The sequence below is a fragment of the Hypanus sabinus genome, chromosome 17, assembly GCF_030144855.1.
Source record: "Hypanus sabinus isolate sHypSab1 chromosome 17, sHypSab1.hap1, whole genome shotgun sequence".
In the NCBI taxonomy this organism is placed as follows: domain Eukaryota; kingdom Metazoa; phylum Chordata; class Chondrichthyes; order Myliobatiformes; family Dasyatidae; genus Hypanus; species Hypanus sabinus.
Window position 1 is genome coordinate 23174263 of NC_082722.1, and position 13490 is coordinate 23187752.

The following is a 13490-nucleotide window of genomic DNA, read 5'->3' on the forward strand; positions in this document are numbered from 1 at the left end:
GCCTGGTCTGTAGAAGATGGCCGGCTGAGTCGTTCCAATCCACTCTGGTTTGTGAAGCAAGTGGTTTGTTTCGAGATGGAGTCAGAGCAAAAGGAGTAAAGTCAAGAGCGGAGGAGTTTCGGGGCCCATCACACCTAAACTGGGAGCGAGGTCTGATCGGTCCAGGCGTGGGGCCAGTTTAGAAGGGTCGGGTACGGGTTGGAACATGGCGGTGGGGCCCAGGCCCAGAACACATCGATGTGACGGGGCCCAGGCCCTAGTGTGGGGAACGACCCAATGTTTGGGCAATCTAAATGCTGGATCAGATGGACTTCAAAGGCAGTCTATTGGGATGGGAGGTGTGGATCAGGCCAGTTCTGCTCTCTGCTCCATCATGTTTACTGCACTCTCCTCAGAGAGAGTGTCTACGGACTCACTTTTGTTCTGAATGCTGTTGCTTGCTTTTATTGTTTGCATAATTTGTGGGGGGGGGGGGGGGTTTCCCCCTCTCTCTGCATTGGGTGTTTGTTGGTCTTTTTCAGTGGGTTCTTTCAGGTTCCTTGTGGCTGCCTGTAAGGGACCGAATCTCCGGGTTGTTTAATTTATACATACTCTGATAATAAATGTACTTTGAACTTTAAACCACTTCAAGAAGCTCCATTTTGTTGGCTGCCTCGTTGTTTGACTCTTGTCTGATCAAACTGAAGATTGCCTGGGATCTGTGCTTTTGAGATTAGAGTCAGAAGGGATTGCTCAAACATTGAACCTTTGGAAAATGTAGACAGATCTCTGATCAACTGATTTAGGCAGAATATTTTTAAATTTGCCAGATAAGACTATGTCTTTAAATATTTCAATTTTAATCCACAAAAATAAGATTGGGTGAGTCAGCTATCAAAAGCTTCATAAAATTTAATGTCAGAATATGAATTATAAATGTGGGTAAATCATAAATTTTGTATGCTTTAAATCATTGCACTGATTTAGAGTTGTATCTCCTGTATTTACAAAAGGTAATACAACCCTGGTCTGACTCCTTTCTGACAAAGTATTAATGAATTATGGTTACTTGCTTTGGGAATATTGTCACCTGTGAGGTACGAGGTAAAGTGACTTTAATGATGGCATTCTGCCAAAAAATACATCAACTCTGTCGTGGTTACTTGAAATCAAACCAAAACCGCTGAGAGACCAAGTATGAGAGTTGACACTGTGTGACCCGCCCAAAGTAACTAAGTTCCAAGTCAAAAAAAGTGCATTTATCCTTTATTACGAACCCAGTAAAAAAATGGATGTTCTTGTAGAGATAAAAAGCTAACAAAACTAAATTAGCGATATAGTGAAAATAATGTAGTTAGGGTTCTTTGTGATTATAAACACAAATTTTTCCCTTCATTCATTTCCCTTCATGTACAGAGCTATACTTTATGACCCATTTGCCTGACGTGCAGTGAGATGTAAAGTTTGGATGAGGCCAAGTTAAATCCAAAATGGATAAAAAAAATGTTTATAATCACTATCAATGGTCTCCCAATTGTACGCATGGACATGCTAAGGTTGCCTCTCGTGGCTCTATAATGAGAATGTGCTTATGTACAATTGGGAGACCATTGATAGTGATTATAAACACAAATTTTTTATCCATTTTGTATTTAACTTGGCCTCATCCAAACTTTACATCCCACTGCACGTCGGTCATATGACACTGAGCTGGGTGCTGTGATCAGAGGAAGCAGGGAAAGCTGGTCTCTGAAGACTTGGGGTGATGTAGGTCATGCTCGGGTTCCTTTTCCACTCTCAGTGTCTTTGCACTTTTGGGCGGAGTGAGTGAGCTGATTGCTATACAATTGATTCAATTCTTGGGTTGTAACTTTGTCTTGGAATTTGACAGTTCCAGGTGACCTGGGAAACCAGCTGGAGGCCAAGCTGAACAAGCCTAGCGTAGTTCACTACCTGTGTGCAAAAAAAACCGAAGATTACTTCACTCTGTGGCTGAACCTTGAGCTGCTTCTGCCCCTTGTCATTGACTGCTGGATCGACAATATGAGGTAAGGGGGCAAAAGATACTCGGCACATTCAGAATGTGCTTCCTGCTGCCAAATTCATGGGGGTGGCCAGGCCTGGTATCATTTTCAGTTCCTTCTAGGCAGCATGATACTGCCTAGGAAGCTGGGTTTCTTATTGACCATGAGACATAGGAGGCATTTGGCCCATCACATGCGCTCCACCATTTCATCGTGACTGATTTTTTTTTAAATCTGCCTCTACCCCATTCTCCGGCCCTCTCCCTGTAACCTCTGACATCCTACTAATCAAGAACCTATCAACCCATTGACTGGGCCTCCACTGCCATCTGTGGCAGTAAAGTCCACAGATTCAGCAGCTTCTGGTTGAAGAAATCTTTCTTCATCCATGTTCTGAAGTGCCCTCCGGTTCCAGACGTTCCCATTATAGGAAACATCCTCTCCATGTCCACTTGATCTTAGCCTTTCAATATTCAGTAGATTTCAGTAAGATCTCTCCTCATCCTTCTAAACTTCAGTGAATATGGGCCCAAAGCCATCACACACTCCTCGTTCATTAACCCTTTCATTCCAAGGAACTTCCTTGTAAACCACCTCTGGACTCTTCAATACTTTTTTAGACAAGAGGACCAAGACTGTTCACAGCTGGTTTAGTGTGTGCCTCTTCAAGGAAGCAACATGCTTGGGCAAATAAAATAAACGAGCTGCTGGAGGAGAGAAATGGACAGTCTACATTCCAGATCAAGATCCTGGAAGGAAGTAGGGAGATGGCCAGTATATAGACGTGATGGGGAGCAATGGGGCAAGGAATAGCAAGTGAGGGGTGGTAGATTGGCAGGTGAGGACGGAATGGGTGGAGGTAGCCATGCTGGGCAAAGAGAGACAGAGATGGTAAAGAGCTGCAGATTCTGGAATCTGATAAGAAAAGGAAGTGAGGAGTGCAATCATAAGGGGATGGTCAGGTGGGCAGGGAAACAGTGATGGGAGTGGAATTTTGAAGAACAGATTTGCAGAGCAATCACAGACTGTTGCAAGAAGCACAAGAGCATGACAGCAACGCACACAATGCTGGAGGAACTCGGCAGGCCAGGCAGGGGGAGAAAGGTAAATGGTCAATGTTTCGGGCCAGGACTTCATCAGGAATGGGGGAGAAAGATGGGGCAGGGGAGGAGAAGTACCAGGTGGTAGCTACCTATCACCTACCATCTGTGTTGCTTCCTCCCCTCTTTTGTTTCTTTCTCCAGTCCTGCTGAAGGATCTCGGCCCGAAACATCAACTGTACCCTTCTCCTTAGACATTGCCTGATCTGAGTTCCTCCAGCATTTTGTGTGGGTGTTGCTCAGATTTCCAGCATCTGCAGATTTTCTCAAGGTAGGTGATTTTAACTTTCCACACTTTGACTGGGACTCCCATACTATAAAAAGGACTGGATGGGAAAGAGTTTGTCAAATGTATTCCTTTGAAGTTTCAAATAGAGGGTGTGTGATACTAGATCTATTAGGAAATGAGACAGGGCAGGTGCCAGAGGTTTGTGTAGGGGAACACTCTAGTGATCATATTGCCACTAGTTTCAAGGTAATTATGGAAAAAGATAGATCCGATCTGTGAGATATAGCCACAGAATTGGGCCATTTGGCCCATCGAGTCTGCACCACCATTTCATCGTGGTTAAGCCATTTTTCCTCTCAGCCCCAGTCTCCTGCCCCCCGCCCCATCTCCGACCTCACCCTCTCCCGTATCCCTTCATGTCCTGACCAATCGTGAACCTATCAATCTCTGCCTTAAATGTATATAAAGCCTTGGCCTCCACAACTGCCCGTGGCAAAGAATTCCACAGACAGGGTACAGAGTTTGTATGTTCCCGTCAGCAGGTTTTGTGGAACCTTGGCCTTCAGGGGGTGTTGAGGCCCTGGTTAAGAGGCTGCATAGCAGGTGTAGGCAAGCAGGAACAAATGAGTTACTTAAGGAGTTCAAGAAATGCAAGAGAACACTTAAAGAAATCAGGAGGGCTGAAAGAAGGTCTGAAGTTGCCCTAGCGGACAAGGTAAAGTTGAATCCGAGGGGCTTCTACAGATGTATTAAGAGCAAAAGGACAGAAAGGGACACGGGTCCTCTGGACGAGCCGTGTGGTAATCTATGCATGGAGCTGGAAGAGATGGGGGAGATCTTAAATGGATCTTTTGAGTCTGTATTTGCTCAGGAGTCTATAGATTGAGGCAAATCAACAGCAACATCATGGACCCTATACAGATGACAGTGGAGGGGTGTTTGCTGTCTTGAGGCAAATAAATCCCCAGAGCCTGACAAGGTGTTCCCTCAGACTGTTTGGGAGGAAAATGCAGAAATTGCAAGGGCTCTAGTTAGAGTTATCACCTTTTTAAGACAGAATATAGATTTTTTTGTTTCTTACTTTTCCTCACCAGCAGTCTCCTGCTGCACCCTGTCAGGGTGCACTTACCCATGTAGGTTTCGTTCACAATAACCTCAATCATTCAGCCCAAACCGGGGCTTTCCATCTGTCATTTCCCAGACCATCTCAACAAGACATAGCTAGAACAACCCATTATCATTAACCTGATTAATGCTGGCACTTATCATTGCTGTGGTCATTAACCTCTAGATTTGTTTTTGTGTTTATATTTGATTAATTGGCACTAACTGGATAAACATGCTTCCTTCTGTCTATTTTCCTTTTTGGATCTTGAGTCTGGGTCAGACTCAAGACCTACTGACGTGCTTGCCCCAGTACAGCTAATCACAAGATTACAACTCACTTAAATAGTACTTTTCATGACCTTAGGAAAACCAAAGCATTCAGATTGCTTTCTGAGACATGAGAATTTTCCCTCTCTAATTGCCCTTGAGAAGGTGCAGGGAGCTGCTGGCTAAATCTGCTGCATTCCTTTCAACAAAGGTAGCCCCATAGCACTGTAGGACTTCCCGAAATGGTGGGCTTAGAGGGAAGCTGTTCCCAAGTGCCTGAATTTTTTTTCTTTCTTGGTTGGAGAGGTCTTGGGTTTAGGAGGTGCTTGGTGCCAGCAGCGATCTGCAGTGCATTTTGTAGCTGAAGATGGCAGCATTGCGGTGACAACGTCAGCTGTAAGATCGAAGTTCAGTTCCCGCTGCAGTCCGTAAACAGCTGTATGTTCTCCCCATGACCACACGGATTTCCTCCGTGTGCTTCGGTTTCCTCCCATGTTGTAAAGAAGTACTGCTCAGGTTAGTGAGTTGTGGCACCGGAAGTGTGACCCAGCACAACTCTCACTGACTTGAATTGACGAAAATGATGCATTTCACTAAATGGAAGCTAAATTTCAATCCTTGAAGAGATTAGCTTTATCTGTCACACACTGTGTATATTGAAACGTACAGTGAGATGCAGCACTTAAGGCACCAAAGTAGCATGTTCACAAGAGACCGCAGTTCCTGAAATCTGGAGCAAAAGGCAGGTTTCTGGGAGGAGTCAGCTTGCGAGATGAGGGTTGGACAGTGGGAGAGCTGGCAACCAACAAGGTCCCATATCAAAAATGTGGTAATAATCAGTTAACTGGGATTGCTCAGGGATCCTGCTGTGTGGCATAATTGCTCACCCAAATGTCAGCATGCACTTGGGGAAAGCAACTTATTGACTGTGAGGGTTTTGTAATTAGTGATGTGGCCCATCCACAGTGTTAATGTTAGGGCAGGCCACCACTGTTAACATTGAGGATTGGTACCTTGCTGATCTGAGGTGTGTCTTCACCATTGTCTGAAAATCTGTTGCTACGCTGTTGAGATGTACTCAGTGGCCACTTATCTCTACATCTTGGCCACACACACAAAATGCTGGAGGAACTTAGCAGGCCAGGCAGCATCTACGGAAAAGAGTACAGTTGACGTTTTGGGCTGAGACCCTTCATCAGGACTGGAATGGAAGAGTGCAAGTCAGTAAGAGGTGAGAGGGAGGGGAAAAGGTTCAAGGTGGTGGGTGATAGGTGAAACTGGGGGGCGGGGATGGTAAAGAGCTAGGAAATTGGTGAGAGAGAGAGCTGGAGAAGGGGGGTGGAATCTGATGTGAGAGGATAGAAGGCCATGAAAGAGGGGGAGGTAGGAGGAGTATCAGAGGGAGGTGATGGGCAGGTAGGGAAATAAGGTGGTGGGGGGAGACAAATGGGGGATGGTGAAGGACAGGAGGGTGTGCAGTTACTGGAAGTCTGAAAAACTGACGTTCATGCAATCGGGTTGAGATCCCTATCTTAAAAAAAATAATAATATTTTGCTTCTGCATCATTTACAAGTGAAAATTACGGAGCAGCCAGCTGCCTTGCCACTGTGATTCTCCGAGGTGACCTTCTCCTGCAGTTCCGACTGCACGATTAGTGTTCACCTCGTTACTGCAAATATCTAATCAGCCAATCATGTGGCAGCAACTCAACGCACAAAAGCATGCAGACACGGTCAAGAGACCAAACTTCAGAATGGGGGAAGGAATGACTTCAGCCGTGGAATGACTGTTGGTGCCAGACGGGGTGGTTTGAGCATCTCGGAAGCTGCTGATCTCCTGGGGTTTTCCTGCACGACAGTCTGTGGAGTTTACAGGTTGTGGTGCGAGAAACAAGACAGCTATTGAGCAATAGTTCCGTGGGTGAAATGAGAGGTCAGAGGTGAATGGACAGACTGGTTCACACTGCCAGGAAGACAACAGGAACTCAAGTGATCACACATTACAACAGCGGGTGTGCAGTAGGGCACCTCTTATTGCAGAACATGTTGAATCTTGAAGTGGATGGGCAGCAGCAGAAGGCAACGAACCTGCACTCAAAGTGTATACAACATTCTCCTGAGCGTAGTCACTGCGAAAATGCACCTCGAGCACAGTTCTTCAAGTCTGAGCAGCACTTAATATAAATAAATCAGAAAGTGTTTTAATTTATACTTATTTTATAAATATCCAGTGATGCTTGGCTAATGAATATTAATAAACTATTTTCTGCTCTTACTGGAATTAAGCCAGTTATCTCTCTTTACATCAAAGGAATGTGTACTTTATGAATCCAGATTCTTGGCATATGTTAAATTTCTTCTCCATAGGAACCAGAATAATAGACATTCTACAGCAGAGGGAATCTGAATGTGTAATGGAGTCAATCCTTTAATGTTCCCCTGTCATAAAAATTAATATTTTGATTCTGCATTATTTACGAGTGAGTTGTGTTCAGTGAAGCTTACGGAGCAGCCAGCTGCCTTGTCACTCCGATCCTTCTGACTGCACAATTAATCTAATACCATCATCGACAGGCCAGGTCTTCCCAGTTGGAGCTAACAGGGTAATGAAACCAGTCATGCTATTGCTCAGTTTATCTTTTGAAATCATGGTAAAGATATAAAACAAGGCTGCTTATTCACAAGATCTGTGTTGATGTAACTCTTGAGTGTCATGGGGCTGGTCACGTGCTACAGTGATAACCACGTTTTGCAAAGCAGGGTGGGGCTTATCCGGCCATGAGCATACCAAATATTTGGCATCTGTCAAATAGAGAAACTGAATGGAATTAACAGGCTGAACATTGACACAAAGAGTTTCTTGGCAGTGACAAAGTAAGGGAAGGCCCTGGGTTAGAGTCATAGAGCTCCAAAGCACAGAAACAGGCAATTCAGCATGTCTAATCTATGCCAAACTATTAATCTGCCTAGTCCCAGCAACCTGCACCCAGACCATGGGCCTCCATACCTCTACAATCCACGTACTAATTCAAATTTCTCTTAAGTGGTGAAATCAACCCCACATGCACCATTTAGTGCCAAGGTCAGTGTAACGTTCTCCTTCGGGTGTACTAATAACGCCGAATTCAACGTCCGGATAAACCACAGTCAATGAAACCAGATCGCAGTAAGATTAACCATTTACTGTTCACTCTTCACATTAACATATGGTGAAAACTGTTGATAAAACAATACAAGATTGATACAGTATTTGTTCCTTCCTTAATATCACATTTCAAGTGTAAATACTTGCAAAGGTGACTATAACTACATTACACTAAGGTGCAGTATACAGGGAGAGTTTACCTGCTCCATTGACTACTTTAAATACACTTCCATGCAAACTATCCGCGACTCTTTAACTAACGAAAGCATAAACATTATCTACCGTCGTTACTTCTAACAGGATCGGCATTAACATCTTAGTTCAATATATCGATTATCTATTAACTTACAGCGTTGCTCTCACTGTGATTTCTCATGCCTGCAAAACTACTTGTGCTCAGGTGAGCCTCGTGGAAAGCCCCCACCCTCGCGCTAATTTCAAACCGGTGTTTTCCCACAAGACGCGGCGAAACCGGATGTGACGTCATCGCATGCCGATATATTTTACATGCAATGAATATACTTTAAACACTTCTAATTCTAACTAGAAAATACTATTGAATGAATTACTAAGCAAAAATATTATAAACTAAATAACTGTCGTAAAGACAGCACACTCCCCGCTTGACCTTCGTAAGGTCACAATGAGCAGAGTACAAAACTTAGTCTCTTAATCAGTCATTGGGTAGAAGTAGAATAACTTCTGTAACTGGCCTTTGGTAAACTTTCACATCGCCTTGGTCGGTAGTCTTCAATTCGATCTTCCTGACATGTCCATCCTCGCTAGGGAATGTAGCAGTGATTCTGGCCATTGGCCAGCTGTTGCGGGTGGCTTGCTTGTCCCTGAGCAGGACTAAGTCTTCAACTTGAAGATTCCTGTGGGGTTCTGTCCACTTTTGTCTCTGTTGCAACAAAGGTAGATATTTTTGTCTCCAGCGAGGCCAGAACTGATTTGCCAGAGCCTGGACTTGTCTCCATTGCTTTGTGTACAAATCCTTGTCTGAGAAGTCTCCTGGTGGAGGAGGTGCTCCTGCCTTCTGCGTAAGGAGCGTTGATGGCGAAAGTATAAAGGGGTTTTCTGGGTCAGAAGACACAGGTAGGAATGATTGTGCGTTTATAATGGCTGTGACCTCTGCCATTAGGGTGCACAGTACCTCGTGGGCCAATCGGGTGCGTTGCTGCATCTCAGGTTTCCTTTTCCGGGTTTTCCGTAAGGACGTGAACCGTTTGACTGCCTGCTCTTTGTTATCTGGTGAGCGCTGGCGTGGTTCTCTGAAAGGCAACGGGGCAACCCCATTATTTGCTTCATCTCTGAAGACCTTGGTGTCTTTGGGTTTTAAAGAAATGGTATCTTGAGCTGATTGTGCAAGTTTGTTTCCGTGCTCGGTTTGAACGAAAACTGACTGACCTAGCGTCTCTTCGGTTACTTTACGCTTGGTAATGTCTTGTTGTGCTTCTTTAGGGTACACCTCAGTGAGGCAGATCTCGGAACAAGAACGGCTTGACTGAGTTTGACCGCAAACTTCTGTACAGTTCGAGCTGACAATTGTTGTCCTGGAGTGAACCTCTCCCTCCCCGCCGTCCTGTTGTGGGGGTGAAGGAGCGTTGTCGGTTCTTTCATTCTTGACTTCATCACGGAGCCGTGAGGGTAAATTTCCTTCCTTGTATGGATGTGATGCAATCGTGACTCTCTGAGGTTCCTCGTAGCTGGGGAAGTTATCAAATACGTATGGAGAGGGGAGACGAGCCTGCCTGTCTATTTGAGATTGTACATAGTCGCTTGTGCGCTCCAGTCTGGTCCCTTCTAAAGTAGATCTTACTGCGGTCAGATCACGCAACCCTTCAGCTTCTTCTATGTACTTTGCTTCCGCCATGGCAGCTTCTTCTTCTCTTTCTCGCTGCAGCACTTGCAACTCTGTCGATATTTTTGCCATTTCCAACTGGGTTTCGGCTTCTCTGGCGGCCTCTTCTCTTTGTCTGGCAGCCTCTTCGGCTTCTCTGGCGGCCCTTTCTTTCTGGATTACGGCTTCTCTGGCAGCCTCTTCTCTTTGTCTGGCGGCCTCTTCTTTCTGGATTACGGCTTCTCTGGCAGCCCTTTCTTTCTGGATTTCGGCTTCTCTGGCAGCCTCTTCTCTTTGTCTGGCGGCCCTTTCGGCTTCTCTGGCGGCCCTTTCTTTCTGGATTTCGGCTTCTCTGGTGGCCAGTTTCATTTTCAAAACTGCTTCTTGTCTGGCATAATGCAGTAGCACCTTGGCGGCTTCTGCCTTTCTGGCAGCCCTTTCGGCTTCTTGTTTGGCGTAACGCAGTCGCACCTTGGCGGCTTCTGCCTTGGCTCTTGCCTGGGTGGACTTACTTGATGTCGGTTTACCGCCCTTGTCGCTGGGCGGCGTCGACTTGATGCTGGATTGAGCTGACATTGCAGCACTTGAAACACCTGATAATGCCGCTTTTTCACTGTAACGTTCTCCTTCGGGTGTACTAATAACGCCGAATTCAACGTCCGGATAAACCACAGTCAATGAAACCAGATCGCAGTAAGATTAACCATTTACTGTTCACTCTTCACATTAACATATGGTGAAAACTGTTGATAAAACAATACAAGATTGATACAGTATTTGTTCCTTCCTTAATATCACATTTCAAGTGTAAATACTTGCAAAGGTGACTATAACTACATTACACTAAGGTGCAGTATACAGGGAGAGTTTACCTGCTCCATTGACTACTTTAAATACACTTCCATGCAAACTATCCGCGACTCTTTAACTAACGAAAGCATAAACATTATCTACCGTCGTTACTTCTAACAGGATCGGCATTAACATCTTAGTTCAATATATCGATTATCTATTAACTTACAGCGTTGCTCTCACTGTGATTTCTCATGCCTGCAAAACTACTTGTGCTCAGGTGAGCCTCGTGGAAAGCCCCCACCCTCGCGCTAATTTCAAACCGGTGTTTTCCCACAAGACGCGGCGAAACCGGATGTGACGTCATCGCATGCCGATATATTTTACATGCAATGAATATACTTTAAACACTTCTAATTCTAACTAGAAAATACTATTGAATGAATTACTAAGCAAAAATATTATAAACTAAATAACTGTCGTAAAGACAGCACAGTCAGTGTTACCAAGGGAGTCTCAGCAGCTCCATTGATATTCATGGTTGTTACAATGATCAAGTTCCCCGCCATTGACTGGTCACAGAGACAACGTGGTTAACCACGTTAACCATAGCATGTAAGCAGCAAATGACTCATCTCTTCACTCCCAGCAGTGTTCACACCAAGGCACGTGACACCAACCAATGTCATAGAGCTTCCTATATTTACAGCTGGATAAGTGCAGCTCTATTAGTAAGTGAGGCTCAACGCTATCCGAACAGGCAGATTGCTTGTTTCAGGATTCACCCCACTCTGCAGCACATTGAAATCCATTGCTCCCCCTTCATCACCAGAGGCAAAAAGAGGAGGAGTTTGGAGAGGAGTTCGTTATTCTGGGGCTGTCTCTTTTCATATCACTTTGAGAGTACTCTGGTCATATGTACTTGAGCAGTTCAAGGCTGTATCAGCACCATCTTCTCGGGGCCAGTGAGGGAGATGCACTAGATGTTAACCATTGGTCCGTGCCTTTCTGGTTAGTAACATGGGGAGGAGGGACCACATGCGCATTTGAAGTGTCTTTTAAAGAGCAACTTTACCTCAGACTTTGGTGGTAGAGTTTCTGGGGAATTGGACCAAGGCTGCCAAAGTGGATTATTCAGAAACCGGAGTTGAAGGGGTGTAGGGTCATAGATTAAGTGCTGGGGCAAGTTGGTTGTAGGGAGGTGGTATCACCATGGTGAGGTTTAAATACCAACAGTGCACTAGAATGAGTGGTGGACTAGGTCTCCGTGTAGGTTGGTGGGGAGGGACGTAGTGGGAAAACTGGGTTTGCCCGTAATGAGCCTGACCAGAGTGACTGATGAGCCAGCTGCATGAGCAATAACTGCTGGGGAAGATATCAGATGGTTTAGGGCTGTGCAGAGGTGAGAGTTGTTAGGATTAAAGGAAGGGGACAGGAAATGAGCTCTGCAACCAGTTCCAATAAGTGAGCGTATGAGGAGATCAGAGGAAATGATGAAAGGCAATAAAGTAATTAAATGAGCCAGACAATACTTACTACTCAACGTCGGAGTTCTGCTCTTCATAGCACTGTTGCTTATGTGATTAAGGGTAGCGATATTGCATAGCTTGTAAGGACGTATGGAAACATCCCCATGAAGAAATACTTTTCTTGCTGTGTTGCAGCCAGAGAAGCCTTGATGTGATTGAGCCCATTGTACCAACCTGCAGGAAGGGTGATCGGGCAATATGTTAACAGCCGAGCTGATGACTGTGCGGAGCCACAGGGAGTGGGGTGACCTACTAAAAGTTGCCCAGGTGTCTGTAGAAACCAGCAAGCATTGAGAATTTGGAATTTGAACAGGAGAGGAAAGGAATGATGTTTTAGGGCTGTCAAATTGAAAAGATAAATCTGGATTTGTGGAGCACGTTCCACTCTTTCTGGGCATCCCAGGTACGACTGCCAGGCTACAGTGGTACTCTCCTTGTCTGTGGGTCTGACAGTGGGATTGAAGTTGGAGCTCTATATTTCCAGCATCTGCTGAGTCTCTTGTGTCCAGAAATTAATTTCCACTTTGATACACATTTCATGGGCTGGTTGACATCTTCTCTGTGTTAATTTTGTAGCCGGTAAAGATGGTAATTTGGTGACAGAAGCTGCTGAGTCACTGAAGCAAGCAAGCATGGGGTTTTGTGATAAACTGTGGCTTATCATTCATTAAGCAACCCAGCGATGCCTCTTGTCTCAAAATGAGTTACTCGTTAGGTTGGAATAGTTAACTGTAAGCAATTCACTGCAATTATTGCACATTTAAAAACGGCAGTGTGTGGCAAACCAAGCTCAATTTAAAAAAAATATAAGACCTACCTGTATATAGATTTTTCAAATCTATGCTTTGGAGCATTGGATGTCAATATAACATTATGTGAACTTTTACTCCTGGGCTGTGACAGCCACTCAAAAGATTTTGCCAGTGCTAGGGCCTCGACTGGGTAAAATTGCAACCTGATGAAGACGTCACCACATAAATCTAGTGTAACCGTGTAAATGAGATGCAAGTTTGAAGCTTCTCTCTGGGAGAAAGACTTGGATGTCGTAGAACATAATTTCTGAAAGTTTTTGACTTATCAGTTGAGGTTCTCACAAAAGCAGGTACAGAGACTTTAGAACACTGCTCGATGCAGGGTAGCACAGTAGTTAGCACGGTACCAGTGACCCGGGTTCAATTCCCACTGTTGCCTAGAAACAGTTTGTACGTTCTCCCCGTGACGACGTGGGTTTCCTCTGGGTGCTCCAGTTTCCTCCCACAGTCTAAAGACCTAGCATTTGGTAGGTTAATTGGTCATAGTAAATTGCCCTGTGGTTGAGCTGGGGTTAAGTCAGGGGTTGCTGGGTGGCATGACTCAAAGGGATGTTCTGCAGCTCAAGATAAATAAAGAAATGATCAGAAATGAAGTTGTTCACTGTCCCATGTTGCTTTCTGCTTAAACGTCACTGGACTGAGAAAGTGGAGTAAGCAATTCAAAGC

General features: G+C 44.9%; 2 protein-coding genes across 3 annotated transcripts in view; one reads left to right on the plus strand and one right to left on the minus strand.

Moving 5' to 3' along the window:
* pla2g15 (phospholipase A2, group XV) overlaps positions 1-13490 on the plus strand; it is a 67201-nt gene that overhangs the window by 21723 nt on the left and 31988 nt on the right. The window contains exon 2 of the mRNA XM_059992662.1: positions 1871-2027. Coding sequence (XP_059848645.1) covers positions 1871-2027 — 157 coding nt within the window. The remainder of the gene's footprint in view (positions 1-1870; positions 2028-13490) is intronic.
* LOC132406738 (GRB10-interacting GYF protein 2-like) lies at positions 7614-12734 on the minus strand. 2 transcript variants are annotated; one of them, XM_059992660.1, is made up of 2 exons: positions 12020-12734; positions 7614-10434 (listed from the first exon to the last, which is right to left on the minus strand). In XM_059992660.1, the coding sequence occupies exon 2, from the start codon at positions 10265-10267 to the stop codon at positions 8525-8527; it is 1743 nt and encodes a 580-aa protein (XP_059848643.1). In that variant the 5' UTR covers positions 10268-10434; positions 12020-12734; the 3' UTR covers positions 7614-8524. The 2 variants fall into 2 exon arrangements, with proteins under 2 accessions (XP_059848643.1, XP_059848644.1); XM_059992661.1 differs by lacking the exon at positions 12020-12734 and adding an exon at positions 10713-10737.

Bases quoted from the DNA above. Each gene is read 5' to 3' on its own strand.
- LOC132406738 (XM_059992660.1), bottom strand. From the start codon at position 10,267: ATGTCAGCTCAATCCAGCATCAAGTCGACGCCGCCCAGCGACAAGGGC.